The sequence below is a fragment of the Perna viridis genome, chromosome 11, assembly GCF_037379345.1.
Source record: "Perna viridis isolate PV_CMFRI_1.1 ecotype Kerala chromosome 11, ASM3737934v1, whole genome shotgun sequence".
Taxonomy (NCBI): Eukaryota; Metazoa; Mollusca; class Bivalvia; order Mytilida; family Mytilidae; genus Perna; species Perna viridis.
Genome location: NC_142455.1, coordinates 21,283,711 through 21,306,332, shown reverse-complemented (window position 1 = coordinate 21,306,332; position 22,622 = coordinate 21,283,711). Strand labels below are relative to the sequence as shown.

Genomic DNA, 22,622 nt, shown 5'->3' with positions numbered 1-22,622 from the left:
TCATTTTTTTTTTATTAAACACGGTCCCTACTGTAATATTTCCTTGCCATACTTGAACAGAACTAAGCAGTGCTTTAAATGGCTACCTATTGCGATATTTTGGCTTGTCTCTTGTATATACTTTTTTGGATCTTGGAACTTTTGGAACTTCCTAAGTATTTGGTTCTTATGCTGTTGGTGAAGGTTACTTCCTGAAATATATGTAATACAGATCGATATTTCAGTAGTTACCAGTATATGATTGGTATTTGTAACATCCCTTCAGCACCTGCGTATGGAGTGTTCATATCACAACTCATACGTTATGCCAGAGCGTGCCGAGACTTCACAGACATTTTCTTTCGCGCTGCAATTCTATCAAATAGGCTTCTGGAACAGGGTTATGTTGCTACAAGATTGAAGTCATCACTATAAAAGTTTTATGGTCGTCATCATGAACTCGTGGATCGTTACGGTGTATCAATCTGCACCATGAAAACTGATTTATTCAACGGGTCATAGTTTTCCTTTCCTCGTTTGTCTACCCCGGACTTGACTTTTTATGAGCAACTCGGCGGGTGTTTCTAGAAAAGCAGAGGACGCTTACCCTAACGGTGCACCTGGTCCATGCTCCCAGTTTTTAGTGGAGTGCGAGTTGTTCATCTGCTTTTGTTACGTTGTATGTATGATTTTAATTACTGTGTGTTCTTTGTTGTGTATGTCTGTTTTCCATGTCTGGTCTTTGTCCCTGGATTGCATTGTTTGATTACCGCTATAACCTTGGTTCCCTTGATTACTCTTGCAGACATGAATTCTTTATTTTTCTAGTGTATCTCTCTGAAGTGAGGATATTATTTTTCCTGCTCGATCGTGAGAGCTTTTTTTAAGTCCGTGTCATGTTCGCTTAAATGGAATTATATACTGTGCATTTATTTTTATTATTATGTATAGATAGTATGTTATTTGTCAAAAAACAATTGAAAAAAAAAGAGTTTGAAAAAGAAAGCATATAAAAATAGGAAAAACAAATACCAGTACCAATTTGTGGTTAACATTGATGATATTGTAAGCTTTTCTCTATAAACATGAGTGTCGTATAACCTACACTATTTTTATATTCAAGTGATGTTTGTGTTGTAGAAATTGCTTACAAAATTGCATGCATATATGTAAATGGAAAACCTAACTAACGTGAAGTGCAAACTGTCTGAAACAAGATATTGAAAAAAACACAAACACAAAAGAAGAATATTGATAATAGTGACGGCAATCACAAATGCTTCTCTGAAATCTTATTTACTTCATGTCTTGGTAAGATTTGCTCTTTCTGGTAGATCCATATAGAAGTTACCGTAAACACTTTGATATCTATCTTTGACAACAGCATCCCACAACATATCAAAAGATCGAACAGTATGCAAATAAGAAATTGCATAGTTACAGTTACTCCCACGGTCATTGTAACATTTCAGAGCTTTTGAAACCGACCATGTGAAATGCAAACTCAGGGGAAGGTACGTAACGCCTTTAATTCTTGAAGGGAGTAAACCAAAAAGATAATAATCGTCAATCCAGAAAAACGGGACGCTTAAAGAGGCATGGTACAACATTGGTACCAGATCGATTGACAAAAAGACTACACATCCGCTGCAATATTGTAAAGGATAATGTTTCTGTCCTTTCATTATATCGTTGTTCACATACCATTTACTTCTTTTGTTACGAACAATTGCCATTCTGTTTTTCTTGATCCTATTACAATAAATTAATCTCTTTTTCAGCTTCAAAACGTTTAATTTTTCAAATACCTTAAAGAAATTTATAAACACGTCGCTGTCAATCTTTGTCACATAATAAGCATTCATGCAATGTTCGTTTATCCACTTGAACCCCATGACCCCTTTGTTAGTTAGGTTTCTGTAGGAATCTATGTAAAATCCTTGCACAATATCATGATGCATTGAGTTTTCATCTTCAATCTTTTTCTGTGTGTAATTATTTGTCACAGATCCAAGTAGGAACACTACGCGTATACTTTCTGGGTAATAATGGGTAGAGTTCAGCATCCGTTTTCTAAGAAGTTTTCTTAACTGAAAATTGTTCGGTCTGGAATAAACCATTACTATGGTGGAAATCTTCTGTAACCCTGAACAAATATTTGGGTTGTTGATTTTGTAAGACTGGAATGATACGATGGGATATTCTGCATTTCTCTTTAATTTATGGCGCCGTGCCTTCTGATTATTGTTTTGCCCGAGAGTCCGTCCAAATTGAATATTTTTGTCGTATACTTCATGAATTATGAAATTATTTCTTCGTACAAAAATATCCTGTGAGTAAAATAAATCTTTTATGCTTGCATCAAATAACGTGAACATAACATTTAGGCAAATAACAACCAATAGGTACAACAGAAATGTTCGTTGTCTCATGTTTCTCATGTATTTCCTGAAAAAATGACAAACATGTCTGAGCAGTACGAAAGAAATATCAACACATTGAAGTACTTGTTTATGAAAGTATTATGTATATTATTGGTTAGATAGCAGTGATTTAGCGAGGTTTTCCCAGTGTAAAAATTCACACTGTGAAATAAAATCGGTAATTTAACTCTCGCACTTCCTCCTGCCAAAACGCCACATTACGAATATCAATCCGCCGTTCACAAAATTTAAAATTTTAAAATCGATATGATAATAGGATAATCAATTTTTCACCGTAAATAAGCAAAATATAATCACTCGTGCCAATAATGCATTAAGAATTTATTTCATTCATTAATTATTGCAATATTGTCATTCTTATCGAAAATGTCATTTTTTATTTTTGCTGTTTTTAGAAAAATCACGCATTACTAATGTTAAAAAATATCGCTAATGCGAGTTCAAATTATTGCGACTTTACATCAGTCGCAATTACAAAAATATAATAATAGTTTCAGAATTTACAGTATATTACAACTCATATTAACCAAGGTGCAATATAACCCACATTAACGCAACGTAAAGTCCACATACAAAAAGCAAACACAATTTTTATTCAACAAAACCGGTTACGATGCTTTCTTTGTATATCGACAATTAATGGTAACTCAAAGATAGATGATCTTTGGATGAAACATTTAGTTATCAAATATATATATATATATATATATATATATATATATATATATATATATATATATATATATATATATAATCTACGCTGATAATTCCCTCTATTATACTTTTTCTCAATATGCTGATTTTTTATTGGTAAAACGCGAGGGTTGTATTCTGCTCTATCGCATATATGAGAGGCTGACAGTTATTTTTCTGGTGAAGAGCTACACTGTAAACTGGTTCCAGTAAATATTTGGTACCAGTTCAATTTGAAGGAAACTAAAATAACATCGATCATTAAAATGTCTACTATGCAATTCTAATGTTTTGTCAAACTAAAAATTGAAAAAAGTTAAAGTAAGAAAGAGAATTATCACTGAATTATTGACTTTTTTGTTCACAGGAAAATATTCCATCACTGGTACATTGAAATAAGATTACGATAAGGGATTTGATTTATCACAATGGACGTTTACAGTTCAAAGTACAAATAAATGCAATCTTGAAAGAAAATCTAAAAAAAAATGATAATGAAGTAAAGACGAAGGACAAACATACAAACTGATTATTATATATGTTTAATTTGAAAAAGAATGGAACATTCGGTAAGATAAAATAAATAACACATAGCTTATATACATGTGATTTAAGGGCGATAGAGAGTTCGCTATCCCTTGAAAATACATTGTCACCCTCGGCTATGGCTCGGAGTGACAACAATTTTGAATTATCAGTGTAACAAACTGCTCTATCCCCTCTTAGCTATACGTTATTTATATATATGATGTAATGTTATATGTTACTTACTTTATTACGTTAATAAATGTGCGCAATCATACCACTGGAAAAGATGGTGTCAACTGTGGTCTATAAAACGCAATTCTCAACAAAACTATAACGGCTACAATGCGTATCTGGGTCCTTTTGACCTGTGATTATGCAAGTATACATTGGCGTATATTTGGTCAATATACAGTCAAATAATATAGATCGACTTTACATCGTAGTGAACATTTTGACTAAGTTTTATTGTTTTGTCATTTATCAGTACGTGTGTCGTTGCATATATTAGTATAATTTGATTTCCAATGATTTTAAACAAAATAATGAAAGGACTTACAATACATATTATTGAACATCAGTATATATGACTATGTTATTTTGCATAAATACTTGCTTTGTTTATCTTATTGTTTTATTGTCTTGTGGGTGTTCCTTTTTTATTTGGTGGGTTTTTTGTAGTATGTGTTCAATAGTTTGCAAGCTCCACGCATCGAAAGACGTTCCTTTCCTTAATTTCTAATCGCTGCAGACAAGCTTTTCGAAATGAGCAATCTGGGAGTATCAACCAGTTACTCCGATAGTATAATCGTCTTTTCTATAGAAACATCCACCGAGTTGTCCATAGAAACTCACGTCTGTAGTGGACGAAAAAGGACAGGAAAACAATGATACGGTGTACAAAATGGTCCTCATGATACAAATGGATATACTATACTCTCCACAAGTTAATGTAGACGACCAAAACTTTTGTATCGATGACTTTACTCTTGTAGCAACATAACCCTGTTCCTTAAGATTATAACTGTAAGAATTCCAGCGCGGTACACAAATTTCATGTAGTTTCGGCAAGCATTGGCATAATATATTATATGCTACATTAAAAGTTCATGCATACGCAGCCAGGTGCTGAAGAGATGTTGCTACAGATGATATGGAAGTTGATAACACTGAACGAGGAGTCATAGTGTTTCCTGTATAGTTTAGTCGCAAGTTTTCCCTTTCTATCAATCCCTAAGAGTAGGTCAAGTTTCATGGTGTAAGTAATGTCATTTATCCCAAGTTCTTTAGTATAGATGCAATGGGTAAAAACCCTGAATCTAGGTTTGTTTAAAGACAACACGTACGTCATCAATATAGTGGCAATGGAGATCAAAAGATCTGGCTAAATTATGTTTCGTCTTTTGGATAAGATCTGCTGTAAAGTCAGTTTCAGCAAAGGAATTTGTTAGCGAGTTGTGGAACACAATTTGCTTCAATTGATATCTATGGTATGAAACAGGTAATTAAGAAAGCCCTTCTAAGACAACTACTAGCGGTACTTCGCTTACAATGGTCAGTTGAGTATAGATATTTCACAATCCAAAGTTTATTACATTATTCTGATCTCATAAACCTCAAAACCGTGTACATATTTCTATTTAAAATTAAATTGTTGAGATTCAAAATACTTTTCTTGGGTATCTTTTTTGGGAGGATCGAGATCAAGAAGTTTGAGGTCTATATATACTAAAAAGTTAGCACAGTGCTTTTGTGGGAAAACTTTCATTTTCTGGTTTATAGGGTTGGAAATGGGGCCTGTGGTAACGCAGAGTAGTGGTAGCTGGAGGGGGCATCGGATGGAAATAGTAATCAAGGGACCCAAGGTTATATCGGTAATCAGAAGAATGTAATCCAGAGACACGGACTAGGTCCGGGGTAGACAAACGAGGAAAGGAAGACTATGACCCGTTGAATAAATCAGTTTTTATGGTGCAGATGGATACACCATAACGATCCACGAGTTCATGATGACAACCATAAAACTTCTGTAGTGATGACTTCAATCTTGTAGCAACATAACCCTGTTCCAGAAGCCTATTTGTTAGAGTTCTAGCGCGATACAGAAATTCTGCGTAGTTTCGGCACGCTCTGACATAACGTATGAGCTATGATATGAACACTCTATACGCAGGTGCTGAAGGCATGTTGCCACAGATGAAAGGAAAGTTGACAATTTTGAATAACAAGTCATCACTTTTGTCGTAAAGTTTGGTCAATAGTTCTCCTTTACCATCGATTTCTAAGTATAAGTCAAGATATGAGGCTGACTTCACAGTGTCTGTAGTATCCTTTATCTGAAGTTCTTTGACGTAGATGCGACGTATCAAATTCCCGAAATTAGGATTGTTTAAAGATACATGTAATACGTCATCTATATAGCGAAAACTGAGATTGAAGGATCTAGCTAAACGATAGTTTTTCTTTCGGATCAGATCAGCTATAAAGTCAGCCTCATAAGAGTGAAGGAATAGGTCAGCAAGTAAAAGAGCACAATTTGTTCCCATTGGCATGCCGACCGTTTGTTGAACAACACGTCCACCATACTGGACAAATATGTTGTTGATTAAAAATTCCAGCATTTTATAAACATCTTCCTCTGTATATTTGGAAGATGATTTGGAATTATTTCTTACTAAGTATGAGGAATCTCTACTAAGAACTATGTATTTGTATCTAGGTGTACTATATTTTTTGGAAAAAAAAAACGATGTATAATGTTTTTAAGTCGGATTTTATCTGATAATAGTCTTGAACTGACTGTCTCCAAAAGATATTTTGATTTTTTCGAGATCCACATAGAATTAATACCACTACGGGGGTTACAAATGGTGTGGTGGGACTGCAGACCCTCTTTGACAGTTGTGAGTATAGAAGGTACAAGTTTTGAAAGAGGTTTTGTGGTACCTTTTGCAGATCCAGCTATGTAACGTTGTTCGTGTGGATTCTTATGGAGCGTTTATTTATAATGAGAATGGGTAAAAATCGATTTAAAATTTTTTTAAAGAATTAAATCGTATTTAGTTTAACATATAAAGTATTAGGCTAGCGAGGAAAAACACCCCGTCTCATAGAAGTTAACGTTTTATTTAAATTGTTCTACTTTGAAAAATATTTAAAACAAAATAAAAAAAAACAATCAAGACTTTAAAGGAGACGAAAAGCAGTGAGGGACGTAAAACCCGGTTAATTGCACCGAGTTAAGGAAAATTTATAAACATTATTCGTCTTCCGCTTTGATAAAAATGATGTCAAAGGTCGTAGTTCTACATTTTAACCCATAAACTGTCATAGACAGCCGACTGTTCTTCATCTTTCAACTCTCACCGTACAATGGATCGACTGAATACAGTTTTCAATCACATAGCACCTAGTTACAGTGTTGCATTTAATCAAACCGCCTCCGGTGCTAAATTCAGAGATAGCCCTGATGACATAGTGATTGTTTCAGCCTTGAGAACACCTATTGGGAAAGCAAAGAGAGGATCATTTAAGGTATATCCGTATGGTGATTTGTCATTTGATATCAGTTAAAAAGATGTATCCCTTTTGGGAATTTGTCTCCTGATTTAGCTGCTCTAGTGGCAACCTGTTTTTTTGGTGAATTCTAGTTTAATACTGGCACTTTGTTCAAAATTATGTGTATTGATTGGTAATATTGTATAGGAGAGTTCGCCAATCTCATTAGCGATGTCATATTCACTAATTTGCATATCATTAAGTGTCAAATTGGTTGGCAAATAAACAATTAACAATTTCATGATTAGAATCCCAATTTTCAAAACTTTATAATTTTGTTATTTTATATCCAATTTTGGTTCTGCAAAATGTTTCATTTAGATAAAATAATTCATATTGTGTATGTGAATTTATAACTGTTTTACTTTAAAAAATAAATTTGTAGTGATATTTATATGTAAACCTCTATTTTTGTATAAAATTATAATTAAAATTTTATGTAAATATAGTCTAATTACTGAATATTTATTTAAAAATTCCATGTATAAAAAATTTAATTTGCAATGTTGGGAACCAAAAAAATTTTTTCAATTATCTTTAAAAATGAGAAAGTTCTGATGATTTAAAGTTGATACCCTATGCCACTCAATGGATTTTTTGACAACCAAAACCAAATCACAGGTAAGTGATGACATCACGAGAACTCTCCTATTGGGAAAATAAGGCAGAAGTGGCTTAAACAAATGTATGGGCAAAAACTGGCCAATTGAACTTGCATGAGTAAATGTATACCCAAAAATACATCTATGTACATGTAATTTAAGTAGCAGTCTTTGTGAGAATCATGCAAATTCTGTAAAATGTGATACGCCCTAAAAATATAAAGGCTTTTCACCCATGAATCACATATTGTCTGATTCTTAGCTGGAGTGCTACAAAATGTACTTAAAATTTAGAAACTACGAAAATTTTAAATGATTCTTTATCAATTGTATTAACATTAAAATTGGTTATGAAATAATTTACAGAAGTAAATCATAAACATAACTTTGTTAATGAGGCCAAAAAAATTATTTGCTTCTGAAGAAGAGGGTATTAGATATAGCGTGAGCTACATCTTTGGTATGGTTTCACCCCTTGGGTACATTTATAGCAAAAAGACAAATTTTAGTCATAAATATTATATCACTCTTATAACTGTACTGTACACATAACTAATTACACAGGCAAATAAATGTGCCACAGCTGAGAATCATTTCTAATTATTTAAGGAATGTAACTAATATCTGAATATGTTATCTTGTATAAAGAACTCTGGTTTCATTTATGCAATATAAACTTTAATGCATTTTTTGTTATGCTTAAATCAAATCAAAGTTCTATATAAAAAGTAATATATTCAGTTATTAGTTACATTCCTTATAATCTAATATTTTGGCAAAAACTATGATAAGTTAATATTAATTTATTCCAATGCAAATATCTTTTTTCAGACAGGATTATTTCATTGGTAAATGTAGTCTGGTTAAAAGGGGCGTGGTATAAACTTTGTGACCTTGTTTATTGTTCAGGTGATAGGAAAATTTTGTATCCAAGATAAAATAAAAATAGCATCTTTTCTAACAGTAAAAAGATAATATTAAATTATTAACTAGCTTACATGGCGAAAAGGCCATGTGAGCTATTGCCATCACTATATGTGTCCGTTGTTGTCATCGTCTGTGAACTTTTTCTAACATTTATTCCTCTGAAACTACTTGATAGATTGTAACCAAATTTTGATGAATGTTCCGTAGGGTACTTTATTTCTAACAATCCTTGTGTGGGGATTTTTGATCTGGCTAAAACCATGGCCGCCAATACTAAAAATAGACCGTAGGGGTCAAATTGTAGAATTATGCAAATAACTCAAAAACAGTTGGGTTAAGGTAAAATTGTTCAGCATGATGGATGGACCTATGCTGAAATTTTCAGAAAGATCCATTGATGAATGAATTACATTGTAGTTAGGGGTCCTGAAATGGATTTTTTTCCCGAATTTTACATTTCGAAATATGAAAGTCTTCTCCTCTAAAACTACTGTATGGATTGAAACATTTTTAGCTTTGCATGAATGTTATGTAGAACATGTTTAAATATCTGTGTGAGGGGATTTCTGATCTTGTGAAAATTTTATTTTCACCATTACTAAAAATAGACCATAAGGGTCAAATTTCAGAATTATGCATATAACTCAAAAACAGTTGGGTTTAGCTAAAATCTGACAGGGATTAAAATTGTTCAGCATGATGGGATTACCTACATATACATGAATGCCAAAATTTTCAGAAAGATCCATTGATAAATGAATGAGTTATGGGTCCTGAAATGGATTGTAACCAAACATTGCATGAATGTTTGTTAGGATATCCTTCACATTTTTTTATGTCCAAAACATGGCCACCACTAAATAAAAATTGACGACTTGTTGAAATAACTTGAAAACCAAAGGGTTTAGCCTAATTTTGTAGGAGGGGAGGGAGGAATTGATCAGCATGGTGAGACAGACCTAGGCTGAAACTTTCATAAAGATCTGTTACTCAATTTTGGAGTTATTGCCCTTGAAGAGAAAAAATGACAATTAGAGATTTATTTTACAATATGAAAACCGGGTGGATAACTAAGATTCTCTGTATTGATTAAATGATTCTTGTGACAATAGTAAAGTAAGGTCAAGAGTCCAGCTTTAGAAAGCTATAAAGACAATTTTTGACCATGTGAGTGATTCATGCTCTCTAGAGCCTCTAGTTTGTTTGTAAATCTTTTTAACGTAATTCCTATCATCTTTTTACTAAATAGACAATAAACAAAGTACAAGCAACTGTATGCATGATATAAATTTAAATTAAGCCCATATGATATTACTAATTATTCAATCACTTCATTTGCAAAAATTAAATAATTATATAATAACAATCAGCACATAATTACCATTCTTTAATAACATGATACCATAATATACCGGAGTTTACACAAAACCATAAATTTCTTATGGTGGTGTTGATTAACCAACAGCTGATTTGATTAGTTGCCAATGTGACTGATTGTGGTGCTGCATTGAGCAGATTCCAATGTATCTAATTGTGGTGCTGAATTAACCAGGTGCCAATGTAACTTATTGTGGTGCTGATTTGACCAGGTGCCAATGTAACTTATTGTGGTGCTGATTTGACCAGGTGCCAAAATTTGACTCTCACTAGTTTTGGCAGGCTATTATTTATTTTATTTTGTCACCTCCCAGCAACAACTTCAGATTCTAAAAAAAAGTATGCTGCAGCAGACAATATGATTGTTAGACTAAACCAGAAAGTAGCCTAAGCCTCTATTTCAGATGATATCTGTGATCTGGATAGAACTTTAAAATGCTGTCTTTTAAATGCCTTAGTTACCAATTTTGACTTTAATTTTTCTGTTACTACATGAAAAATAATTTAAAATGAATTGATGTAACAATATCTTTTCACAGGACACATATCCAGATGAGTTACTAGCATCCATCCTGAAAGCTGTGATACAACAGTCTGGTGTCTCACCCTCTCAGATCGGAGATATATGCTGTGGTAATCTTTAAGAGTCAAATAGGAAAAAATGGAGTCAAAAACAATAAATGAATTATGATACAATGTATACAAGTGGAAATGATCTGATAATAGAAGATCATAGTAACTCCAGTGTTCTATAAATTAAGGAATTCATAGAATTAATGAAAGAATATATTCTGAATGATTGGGTGTTTGCTATAGACAATGTTCTTAGTCTGACAGCTTTTTTATCTTAAATTTGATGTATTTGGTTGCGAATGCATTTTGAAAAATGAAGAAATTAATTCCAATTATTGTTTCACCTTTTATCTTAATGGCATACAAATAAAGAGTATGTTTGAAAATAATCTGTGATTTTAGTATGATGTGCCTCAAAGTTCTTCAGACCACAGCCATGGTAAAAAAGGGATAAATTTATGACCAACAGTTTGTGTAACACATAGGCTGCGTCTATTCAAAAATATGAAAACTGGGTCTGTTAGAATCGAATAAATCATGAAAAGTCCATTTTATCATTGTTTTTCCATGGGCTGGTCATTTTTGTTGTTATTAAACAATTTGACATAAATTGCCAACCCATGGTAGAACAATGATAAAATGGTGTTTCAGTGATTAATTTCTTAATTGAATTGAATGACCCAAATTTGTAACTTGTTTAGGAACAGAAAAGGTAACATTTGAGAAAAGTCGCTAACTAAGATTGTATTTATGAAACCCAGGCCTATTCACATAACTTTAAGAATTTAGATAGAAGATCATAGGATTTTAGGCATCATGAAATGTTTATAACGAACTAAGAACCATTTTAATGCTCATAAAACTTTTCACCCTTCTAATATGAGACATAGTTATACACTGCCTTTAAAATGCCAATCAAGATTTTTGTACTCATTAATGAAGTCAAATTAGAGGAAGTGTTTGAGCTGCATTAAGATTCAAATGTGCCAAGTTGTTCTTGTTTGGTCACATGTCCAACTAGATTCCTAGATTAAGGTTACATCACCAGAAAAATGATTTCAACGGCACTATCCATGTGTACATGTATCATATCCTGAACTCTGTCACAATACTCAGTTCTAATTCAAACAAGTCTACTCTTTACATTTTAAGTAGCTGTCTTTATAAGAATCATGCCAAATCTGATAAATGTGATACACCCCAAAAAAGGCTACGTATTTTTATTTTTGTAATTAAGTTGTTTTATTGGTCTATACTATGAAATGTGTAATTATTCATTCACATCTGCCTGCTCTTAGGAGATAATCAACATTAAAAATACAGTAGATTCTATTGTATTTGAGTGTCATTTACAGAGATATCTCTCTTAATTTTGAAATCTGCAGTGCATGCTATATAATATTTATCTCCTAAGAATACAGGTTATATGAATAAGTGAATGTTTATTTCTGTTTACTTTGGCAATTAAAACAAAATATCAAAAATGAAAATATGTAGGCTTTTAACCCATGAATCACATTTTGCATGATCCTTAGCTGGAGTACTACTAAATGATTATAATTTACATGAGGAATTTTCTAATGTTTCTATTAAATACTTTTAATTTTAGGAACTGTTGGAGATGGGAGAGGTGCTATTACAGTCAGATCAGGGCAGTTCATGGCGTAAGTCAGGGGATATATTCAGAAAATACTTTTTAACGCCATCAGTTGTAAAAAAAAGTTCAATGAATGAAAAAAGTGCATTGAATATTTTTTACATTATCATTACATGCCTGATACTGAATTTGATGGTTAAAATTATTCAAAACTTTTGAAAGAGTAATCAAGGGAACCAAAGTTCAAGCAGAAATAAAAAAAAAAGCAATTCAGGGACAAAGACCAAACATGGAAAACAGACATACACAACAAAGAATATTAAGGAACTAAAATAATACATACAAAGTAACAAAAGCAAATGAGCAACTCAGACTCCACAAAAAACTGAGAGCATGGACTAGGTGCACTGGTAGGGTAAGCATCCTTTGCTATTCTAGAAACACTTGCCAAGTTGTGAAATTATTCAAATTAAGTGAAAATCTTATTTTAAAGAGTTTTGAAGTAGACAATATATATTTGTCACATGTCCTATTTCTAAATTTCAGGGGGATACCACACACTGTACCAAGCAATGCAATTAACAGACAATGTTCTTCAGGTCTCCAAGCTGTGATGAATGTTGCAGGTAATGTTTCAAGCTGTGATGAATGTTGCAGGTAATGTTTCAAGCTGTGATGAATGTTGCAGGTAATGTTTCAAGCTGTGATGAATGTTGCAGGTAATGTTTCAAGCTGTGATGAATGTTGCAGGTAATGTTTCAAGCTGTGATGAATGTTGCAGGTAATGTTTCAAGCTGTGATGAATGTTGCAGGTAATGTTTCAAGCTGTGATGAATGTTGCAGGTAATGTTTCAAGCTGTGATGAATGTTGCAGGTAATGTTTCAAGCTGTGATGAATGTTGCAGGTAATGTTTCAAGCTGTGATGAATGTTGCAGGTAATGTTTCAAGCTGTGATGAATGTTGCAGGTAATGTTTCAAACTGAACTGAGGACCTCTCTTATTGACCATTGCAGACAGACCTTTTAAAATTCACTATTCTAATCAGATGACATTTTATAAGCAGATAACTTTTGCAGCAAATCATTCACTTTCTCCTGCAGTTTTAGGATTCTTGAAATTTTGAAGGGGATTGTTAGCCACTTCTAGAATGAGTTTTGAATGTCAAACATTGTTCAGATCTTGGTACAATTGGTTCTCAGGATCTCTTTGAACTGTTTCTGTTGAGATTTCAAGCAATAAATTTGTGTAATTTTGTTTCTTCCTGATTGACAAATGAAAAATGGAAAAGACACTATCTGTCATTATTAAGTTAAGCTTTTGATACAAACAAACATGTAGATGTAGATGTGAATCTGTATGGCTATAAACATACATGTAGATGTAAATCTTTATTGCTATGAACATACATGTAGATGTAAATCTGTATGGCTATAAACATACATGTAGATGTAAATCTGTATGGCTATAAACATACATGTAGATGTAATCTGTATGGCTATAAACAGACATATTGAAGTATGTCAGTATTGCTATAAACATACTTTAAAAATCAGTATTGCTATAAATATACTTCAAAAATCAATATTGTTATGAACATACATGTAGATGTATGGCTAAATATCCTGCCTTTATCTTTAATGGTGGTAGATCAGAATAATTCCAGAATTGTTAGTTTTATTGATTCCCCATAGATTCTTCAAAATTTGACAACAAATTATGCACACAAGGGATTGTGAATTTCTCCATGTACCAGTGTGAAAGTTCACAAAGTTCAGGATTCTACAGTAAATTTTCATAAAATACAGCCAAATATACTGTTGTCAAAATGAAGACACTAACAGGTCTGTAATTCACTTTGTTTAAAAATCATACATGGCAATTGTAAAAACAAAGAAGACAAAGCCTTGATGACAATAAATACAAACATTTACATGTCTGTACTGTTTCATAGTTTCATTTTAACATAGCTTTGGTATATTTTGACAGCTAGTATCAGAATGGGGCAATGCAATATGGGAATAGGTGCAGGGTAAGTTAAGACATAGAGACTTACATGTACATGAATGAATATTTATGAAGTAAATTGGTGAAGATATTCTATTAGTTGGTGTTAGGTCACTAAGACTATGCTTGTCAACATTAAAAATGGTCAGGTCAGGCCAATTGAAATTCATAGAAAAATACTAGCATTTATAGTTAAAGCTATTTCCTGAAAATTTGCCACAAACTGCATTTCATAATGTAAATCTTCAAAGGAAGTATGAGAAATGACAAGATTTAGATCATTAGTTTAAGATTTGCAATATTTTACATAAAATAAAATCTTTCTCTTGTTTTTTTTCAGAGTTGAGTCAATGAGTTACCATAGAGGAGAAACCAACAGTGCCCCATTAAACCCTAAGATATTTGAGCATGAAGAGGCAGCAAAAATCTTGATTCCAATGGGGTAAAGATATTCATTGTAATAGTGTAGATTTGGAGATTTCAGCTACTTTCAGTTCACAGTCACAAAATATCTGCAAAAATAACCCTCAATCATAGATTTTCTTGTGTAATTTTTAAAGGGGTTGAGAAGTCCTTCATATGATAAAATGATTTTGGTATATGTAGTTGTATAATGATGAATTCCATACACTCATCAACTACCAGTACACATATCATTCTAGTTCTAAAATATTGATAGAATAATTCCATCTTAAATGTCATAACTTTTATATATTTAAAGAATAACTTCAGAGAATGTAGCAGAGAGGTTCGGTATTTCTAGGGAAAAACAAGATCAATTTGCTTTGGCATCTCAACAGAAGTAAGTACATGTATCATACAATTAACTTCCTTGTTGAGTTTGACCCAACTGTTTTTCTCCAGAGGAAAGGTTTATCATACAGTTCCAGAAATTGACCTCCCTATGCCATTCCACAATCAGTGGTTGACCCCAAGAATGAGCAAATGTCATGTGACAATCTTTTATTTTATCTCATTATAGTTACGTAATGTTGACCCATATCTTTTACATGTTTTAGGTTGCAATTTATATGAACCCAGTAGTCAATAAAATATCCCACTTTCTATTATACTTCACAAACAATGTTTGAGTGGTTTATAGTAATCAACTTGTCTATCACTTTGTCCCTCCACTTTTTTTTAATTATGAAATCTTATGGTAAGTTTTTTTTTATCTTTTTTTGTTGATGTTATAAAAATTTATTTTTGAAGTACTTAACAAAACTAATATTTCTTGGGCAAATCAAAAATAGATATATAGAAACCCAGAGCATATGCACAGAATCGTAAAAATTAAATCAACCACCCACACTCCACAAAAAGTTGTAAAGTATACTGCCATTGTAGTTATGAATCAGCATTTATAAATCGAAACATCTGCTTACACAACATTCTGCATAACTATGAACATAAATGTGCAGTCTACACAAATTTTTTTCCACCATCCATAAAACTAATATGTAATCTGTAGGGATTTTCTTCACTGTATTACTGATACATCTTTAAATTATGTTTTTATTGGTTCTGTTATTGGCTCCCTTGTTGATATCGATCTCCATTTTTATGTTTTGATGACACTGCCCTCACAGACGTCAACTATGTTTACTATTATAACATTGATAACATTGTTAAGGTCTTGGTATTCTGTACCGATTGCAAGAGTTGAATCCAAATTTGACTGACTTTTATACTTTGTTTTATTGTTACATCTGCCCCAGGTGAAGGGAAGGGTTGCCCGCTAATAGATATGTCTAATAGGACCAGTGACAGAAGATGAAAATTACTGGTCCAAATCGAAATCTAACAGGGATATGAGACTAATGGCCAAAGACTAAATGTGGCTTAAGGAGGTAGACTTAGGGCAAGGGACATAACTCTTGAAATCAGTGATATGTTTGTATCATATTCAATTTCACTCAAAGAGGTTTGAAACAGAATGAAATCAGAGTTACTTTGATGCTTACATAAGATTGATGTTAAATGCTGAATACAAACGTTCCAGTGATTTGTAAGTTATGCCTCTTACCCTAGGTCTCCTTCCTTAAATAGTGTTCAATAAATTTAGTTCCACATAGTTTTGGCCATTGCCACTGTAAATAGCTTGAAGATTTGTTTTGATGACTCATGAAACATCTTGTATAAACCAATAATCAAATGAAATTAACTTATTTTAATGGTATGTACAATAATTATTGTGTATTGAATAATTTTGTAGATCTTTTATTAATTTGTTTCAATTTCAATACTTTACAAAATTCCACTGTTTACAATTTTAATTTTCGTTTTTCAAATAACATACAGCATCTTTAACATATGAAATCCATTCTGTGGGAATCTAAAGAGTGTGGTGCAACTGACCATTATATCACAACAAACAGTTCTCAAGAACTTTTATTTGTTTTAGAGCCTTGAAAGCCACAAAAGAAGGTCTGTTTAAAGATGAGATGGTTCCAGTTACAGTAACAGTTAAAGATCAGGATGATAATGAACAACAGATTACAGTGAGTTCTTTTTTTTTCCAAACCATATATGATAGAAACCATGGGATATAGACCTCATTTTCAGAATGTAGGTACTTTTTTAAATTTGACTCATTTTTTATTAAAATAAAATCCATTCTGGAATCATCTGTCTATGCAAAATTTATCCTCTAACCCCAAAATTGATAGGGAAGACTTGGCAAAGTAGACATACTTATTGTCAAGGAGAAAATAGGGGTTCAATTTTTACAGTGTAGGAAGGTTCATTTTGATATGATTAAAGTTTACTGTAAGTACAGTTTAACATGTGGATCCGGATCATTATTTATAACAAGAAGGGGATAGGGGTTGTTTTGATCAAAAAATGAATAAATGAAGGCTTTCAGGCAATTTTTCACTAATTTTTATGAACATTTTGCAGGATCAGTCCGTTATTAATCTCTGTAAGAATCAGGCAGTGAGTGAAACAAAACATGTTCTGAAGAAAAACCACCATTTTGAAAGTGATATTTGATAATTTCTATCATCAGAATCAAGAAAAGAAGACCATATTGTCCATATCATTTTCGTAAATTGAGAAATGTTTCATTAAAATGTACTTAAAGGGAACATTTCAAGGGTAGATAACTCTATTGCAAAATTACTGAACAAATTTAGCGATGCTGAGATTAAATAGTGGCCTTTTGAAATAGAGAAATTATCCATGTGCAAAATTATATTGTCAGATTAGTAGGTTTTTGTCATGCATGTTTTTGAATCTTCCCATTTTGCCTGATTCTTACAACGATATACACTTAATTTTCAATCACTGAAGGCATATCTGTTCCTTGTGTTAAAGTAAACAGACATAATAGATACATTTTCATTAATAGAAAATCATAAATTAATGTGGAAAAAAACAACTCCAGTTTCATAAAAAACCTCAATTTTACAGAGGAAGGCTTGCATAACTCTACTTTCATTTACTATTTTGTAGGTAAAAACTAAATACTTTTAAACTCTACATGACCATGGTTGGTCTTTACCATGCAAGTGGAAAGAATTAATTATATTTCTAGTGAGTTTTTTCCACTGATTATTTAACATGACCTGAAAGTAGTTTTTAGCCCAACAGAAAAAAATCTATTCATTTAATAATAGAATTTAAAAACATATTTTTGTAGGTTACAAAAGATGATGGAATTAGACCATCTACAATAGAAAACCTTATGAAATTAAAACCAGCTTTCAAAAAAGGAGGCACTACAACAGCTGGTATGTAAATATAAATGATTTTAAACATGTTAAAGGACAGTGTACGTATTGGCACATAATGAGTCAAGTCAAGTACATCAAAATCCAAGCACATGGCCTGAATGTGAGAACAGAAAACAGAGATGATCTACATTATGTACAAAACAGAATGAAATACATATAAAAACTGAAGATAAGGAAAATAAGAGAAAACAAAACAAAACAAAACACAACACAAAAAATTAAGTGCTAGCAATATGAATTCACATAAAGTATGAACTGGCACTTTTGTGTGAATTTCCTTATTAACTTAGGGTATGCCATGCAAAAATGATGGTGTGATGCTTCAATATTTGAAGAAGATAAAATGATGGTCTGTCTGTCTGTCTATCTATATAACATACATCAGTTTAAGTTTGTTTTGAAGCATTTTTCTATCAAAATTGAATCATATCATTGTAAAGTCGCACATATTTCTATGAAAATTGGATTGCATGATTAAAAAAATCATTCATAGTACACATTCAGCACATATTACTGCCATGAAGATTGAGGCACATCATCATGGAAGTTGCATGTACACGTATCTTTTTTTTTCTCAGGAAATTCTAGCCAAGTAAGTGATGGAGCAGCAGCTGTGTTAGTAGCCAAGCGATCAGAAGCAGAAAGGTTGGGCCTGCCTGTCCTAGGTGTTATAAGAGGTTATGCTGTGGCTGGTTGTCCGCCAGAGATTATGGGTATTGGGCCTGCTGTTGCCATTCCTGAAGTCCTGAAAAAAACAGGTTAACTACATTTCTGTTGAAGTAATGGTGTATTTACTGAGAGCTGGATGGATCAAGAAATATTTTTTAAAAGGGGGGTTACTGGATATACTTACTTATTTTGTCTAAAATTTGCTCAAAGCTAGCAATGTGTATTGCATGTATTAGGAGACAGGAAAATTTAAGCTGTCTTAAATTTCCATTTTAAAATTTCTAAAATGCAAAAAAAATTATACACTAGCCTTTACAGTAAATTGAAAAGGATGAAGGGTTTCATATCATTTTGACTGTTACATTTACATGTAGCACACATTCTCCATAAATTCTAGCCAAGTCAGTGATTAAGCATCTGTCATGAATACTATTGTCCTGCTTTACTTCATGAAAGTATTTTATTCATTTAAATGTATTAGTAGTGTGTACAATGTGCTTTGTCTGTATTTTATTATATTTTGTTTTGTTTTAGTGAGTTTAAGACTAGAAGTAGCATGTTTTCATGCTAATCTTCACTTTGATTTACATACTTCACATCAAATCATTGGCACTCTAAATTTAATCACTTCTTTTATTACAATGTATTACAGGTCTTTCTGTCAGTGACATTGATATATTTGAAATAAACGAAGCTTTTGCCAGTCAGGCAAGTTACTGTGTAGAGAAACTAGGAATACCAATGGAGAAAGTTAACCCAAAGGGTGGTGCTATTGCCCTCGGTCATCCCCTTGGTTGTACAGGTGCTAGACAGATTGCTACACTTTTACATGAACTGAAAAGAAGAGGGAACAGGTGATATGTTAATTGATTCAGAAGAAACCATTTTACGTCTATGTGTGAAGGATGGTGGACAAGATCCAAATTTGATCCCAACATTTTTTTAAAGGATGTAGATCCTGATAATATTCTTCATTTAACCCTTTTCACAAAATACTGTAGTGTAAATCAAGTGGTGGTGTCATTCTCATTTATTTATTAATGGTTTAATGATACTTTTAAGTATTCTGATGTCATGCTTTCTTATTAGTCCCCTACTTGCTTTAGCTGAAGGGAATTTTAGATTTGCGCTCTGTCTGTTCGTCAGTACAGAGAAATATTGAAGTTTTCTGCACTTTTTTCTAAATGTTTGCAGATATTGAACTGATTTTTGGTATGCGAGTCAACCTTCTGCTTCCTCGAGGCTGATTTTTGTCCACGTTGTGGCCCTTGAACTTTGAGAAATTTACCAAAGTTTAAGTTTTCCATACTTTTTTTCTAAATGCTTGCAGATATTGAGCTGATTTTTCATTTTGGTATGGGAGTCTCCCCAAATGAAATACATATCAAGTTTCATTTCGTTCCGCTTGGCTGATTTTTGTCTGTTTTATGGCCCTTGAACTTTGAAAAAATTACTGAAATTAAAATTTTCCAAAGGCTTGCGGATAATGAGCTGATTTTTGGTATTTAAGTCTACCTTGATGAGTTACAGATCATGTTTACATTTCGCTCCCTTTCACTGAATTTTTCCAAAGTTACCAACTTTCAGTTGCCCTATACCAAAATTTTAGTTTTAATCACTTTTTTTCTAAAGACTTGAAATATTGAGTTGTTTTTTTGACAGATTAATCAACCTTTATTTAAAACCTAATCTGTCCAATTGTGGTTAAAACTGCAAATGTGCATCTATTAAATGGATTTGAACATCTTTCTTGTCTTTGTCCTTATCCCTTCTTCTGTTCAAAATCAAGGTCATTTCCTCAGTTTGTCATTTATACTTGGTGATCCAAAGTAGTTTTTTGGATCAGTGATATAAACAGCCAGTAGAGGACTATGTTTTATTTTGCATTACTCTGAGAATGCTTGTTTTAAATACAATCTAAGCCCTCCTCTGATGATTCGATGTTGCATGTCAGTATACACATAATGTGACATGTTCTAGAAATACAGACAGAAAAACAAATTTTTAGAATTGTTTCAATACTTTGACAGTATCATTGTTTGTGGGGTACCAATTTTTTCGTGGTTATCGTTCGTTCATTAAACCATGAAATTTAGTTCCTGACAAAAATGAAATTTACATTTCATTTGTATGATGAAGTTGTCAAAGCCACAAAATCAAGAATCTACGAACTGATTATTTTAACATGAAAATTGGTACCCATGAATAAAAGTACTTTCACAGTAGTATACAGTTTATTTTTTTGTTGATGATTTCAGATCCTATGGTATTGTGTCTATGTGTATTGGGACTGGTATGGGTGCTGCTGGTGTGTTTGAATTTCCAGGAAGATGATAAAATCATTATAACCGTAAAGATGGTCAATGTGATTAAATACGTGAATCTGTGATAAATCAGAAACATTAGTTTTCTTTATAAACAGAGCAAAATGTTGAAATGCATAGAAATAATATTTCATATATACATTTACTGGACATTGTAATTTTATTTTTTTTTGTATCAATCTTGTTTTGAATTTTTGTACTGTATCTTTCTAGGATTTAAGTAGGTACAATTCTGTGTAAGAATCGGGCAATGGGTGGCGCATCATTTTCCGCAATTTAGTCATTTTTGCCTAAAATATATTCAGTACATCTAGAAAACAATCAGAAAGCTATTGAAGTTCATCCTGAAGCATACTGCTTATAAAGGGAAAGAGTGTGGGAAAATTTTCCCACCATTTTTCCATAGTGCATTTCCACTGAATTTGATCTATCTTAGAAAGGCAAATTTTACAAACATGTTAATGGTTATTTCTGGTGGTTATCAGGTATAGTTAATTGGTTAATGCATTAAAATCACTGCATTTTTTCCCTCATGTGCCACACCTTATATACATTTTGCCCAATTCTTAGACAGAGAAGTACTTAAATTTTGTGAAACTAGATATCACTATGTTAGGCAAAGTCAATGTGTCATTTTGATGTTTACTTCATAAGCAAGTAATAAGAATTTAATAGATTGATACCATATGAATAATAATACTTCGATGAAATTCATCTATACTTTGAAAGCTATAGACTGCCACGCCTCGTTGATTTAGGTACATTGTACATGTATATGATTGTTTTATTAAATAAATGTGATTTTTCAATATACACATACTGTTTCTTCTCTTCACTGTTAACTATACAGTCAAGAATAATTGTGTGCATTTATAATTGTGATTTTGTCATTTTGGGGGAAGTGTGATTTTAATATTGAGGATATTTAGAAAAATTCAATAATATGAGTTAAGTTTATTGCAATAACAATTCTGATTTTTTTCACAATAGAAAAGGATCATCACAATAATTTCTATAGTTTTTTTTTAATTGGAGGTGTTAATTCTTCCTTTGATGGTTTGATTAAGTTTTGTAAATTTAACCTACCAATTAAAATATAATCATGATGGGAAACTTTTGTTTGATATTTTTGGTCTTTTTGCATTGTCTTTCTATTATGAAAATCCTTGATTTTACATGTTCATGTCACATAACAAACCACAACTCCTTCTGAACTGCTTTATCAATTTTTATGAAACTTTCTATGTAGTTTGAGGATCATTTGTAGATGTGCATTACTATTGAAGCCAATGTAATATAATATTTTATTTCAGAACACAGTAAGTCTAATCTTCCTTGAGGCCCTCACACAAAAACAAACATACAAGGTTAATTTCTACATCACAAAATGAGTACTAGTTAATAATATATAAATACATGCAATCAAAATTTACAAGGAGGATAACCCAGCGAATGGTTTTATATGTTATAGTCTTAATTGAAATTGGGATATTGTTTTTGTGAGCTAGCTTACGGTATTTTTAATTATTTTTGTAGTTGCCAACAGTTCATATTAAGCTTAACAATTTGTTAATGTAAAAAAAAGATTTTGTGGTTTATTTGCAGTTAGAAA

At 32.2% G+C, this 22,622-nt stretch overlaps 2 protein-coding genes across 2 annotated transcripts; one reads left to right on the top strand and one right to left on the bottom strand.

Moving 5' to 3' along the window:
* Nucleotides 1-1,176: 1,176 nt before the first annotated feature.
* On the bottom strand, nucleotides 1,177-4,005 carry LOC148603325 (beta-1,3-galactosyltransferase 1-like). The gene is made up of 2 exons (XM_088552509.1): nucleotides 3,888-4,005; nucleotides 1,177-2,427 (listed from the first exon to the last, which is right to left on the bottom strand). The coding sequence occupies exon 2, from the start codon at nucleotides 2,418-2,420 to the stop codon at nucleotides 1,281-1,283; it is 1,140 nt and encodes a 379-aa protein (XP_088408635.1). The 5' UTR covers nucleotides 2,421-2,427; nucleotides 3,888-4,005; the 3' UTR covers nucleotides 1,177-1,280.
* A 2,905-nt stretch (nucleotides 4,006-6,910) lies between these two features.
* On the top strand, nucleotides 6,911-21,823 carry LOC148603324 (3-ketoacyl-CoA thiolase A, peroxisomal-like). The gene is made up of 12 exons (XM_088552382.1): nucleotides 6,911-7,175; nucleotides 10,645-10,738; nucleotides 12,288-12,342; nucleotides 12,822-12,901; nucleotides 14,263-14,305; nucleotides 14,621-14,722; nucleotides 15,002-15,082; nucleotides 16,685-16,781; nucleotides 17,924-18,014; nucleotides 18,596-18,775; nucleotides 19,339-19,540; nucleotides 20,945-21,823. Exons 1-12 carry the CDS (start codon nucleotides 7,014-7,016, stop codon nucleotides 21,018-21,020), a joined length of 1,263 nt encoding a protein of 420 aa, XP_088408508.1. The 5' UTR covers nucleotides 6,911-7,013; the 3' UTR covers nucleotides 21,021-21,823.
* The last annotated feature ends 799 nt before the right edge of the window (nucleotides 21,824-22,622 follow it).

What these genes read in the sequence shown, in the direction of transcription:
- LOC148603325 (XM_088552509.1), bottom strand. Translation starts at nt 2,420, where the DNA reads ATGAGAAACATGAGACAACGAACATTTCTGTTGTACCTATTGGTTGTT.
- LOC148603324 (XM_088552382.1), top strand. Translation starts at nt 7,014, where the DNA reads ATGGATCGACTGAATACAGTTTTCAATCACATAGCACCTAGTTACAGT. An exon ending in AGATCAGGGCAGTTCATGGC is followed by an intron (nt 12,343 to 12,821) that starts GTAAGTCAGGGG and finishes TCTAAATTTCAG; the next exon opens with GGGGATACCACACACTGTAC. An exon ending in AAAATCTTGATTCCAATGGG is followed by an intron (nt 14,723 to 15,001) that starts GTAAAGATATTC and finishes ATATATTTAAAG; the next exon opens with AATAACTTCAGAGAATGTAG.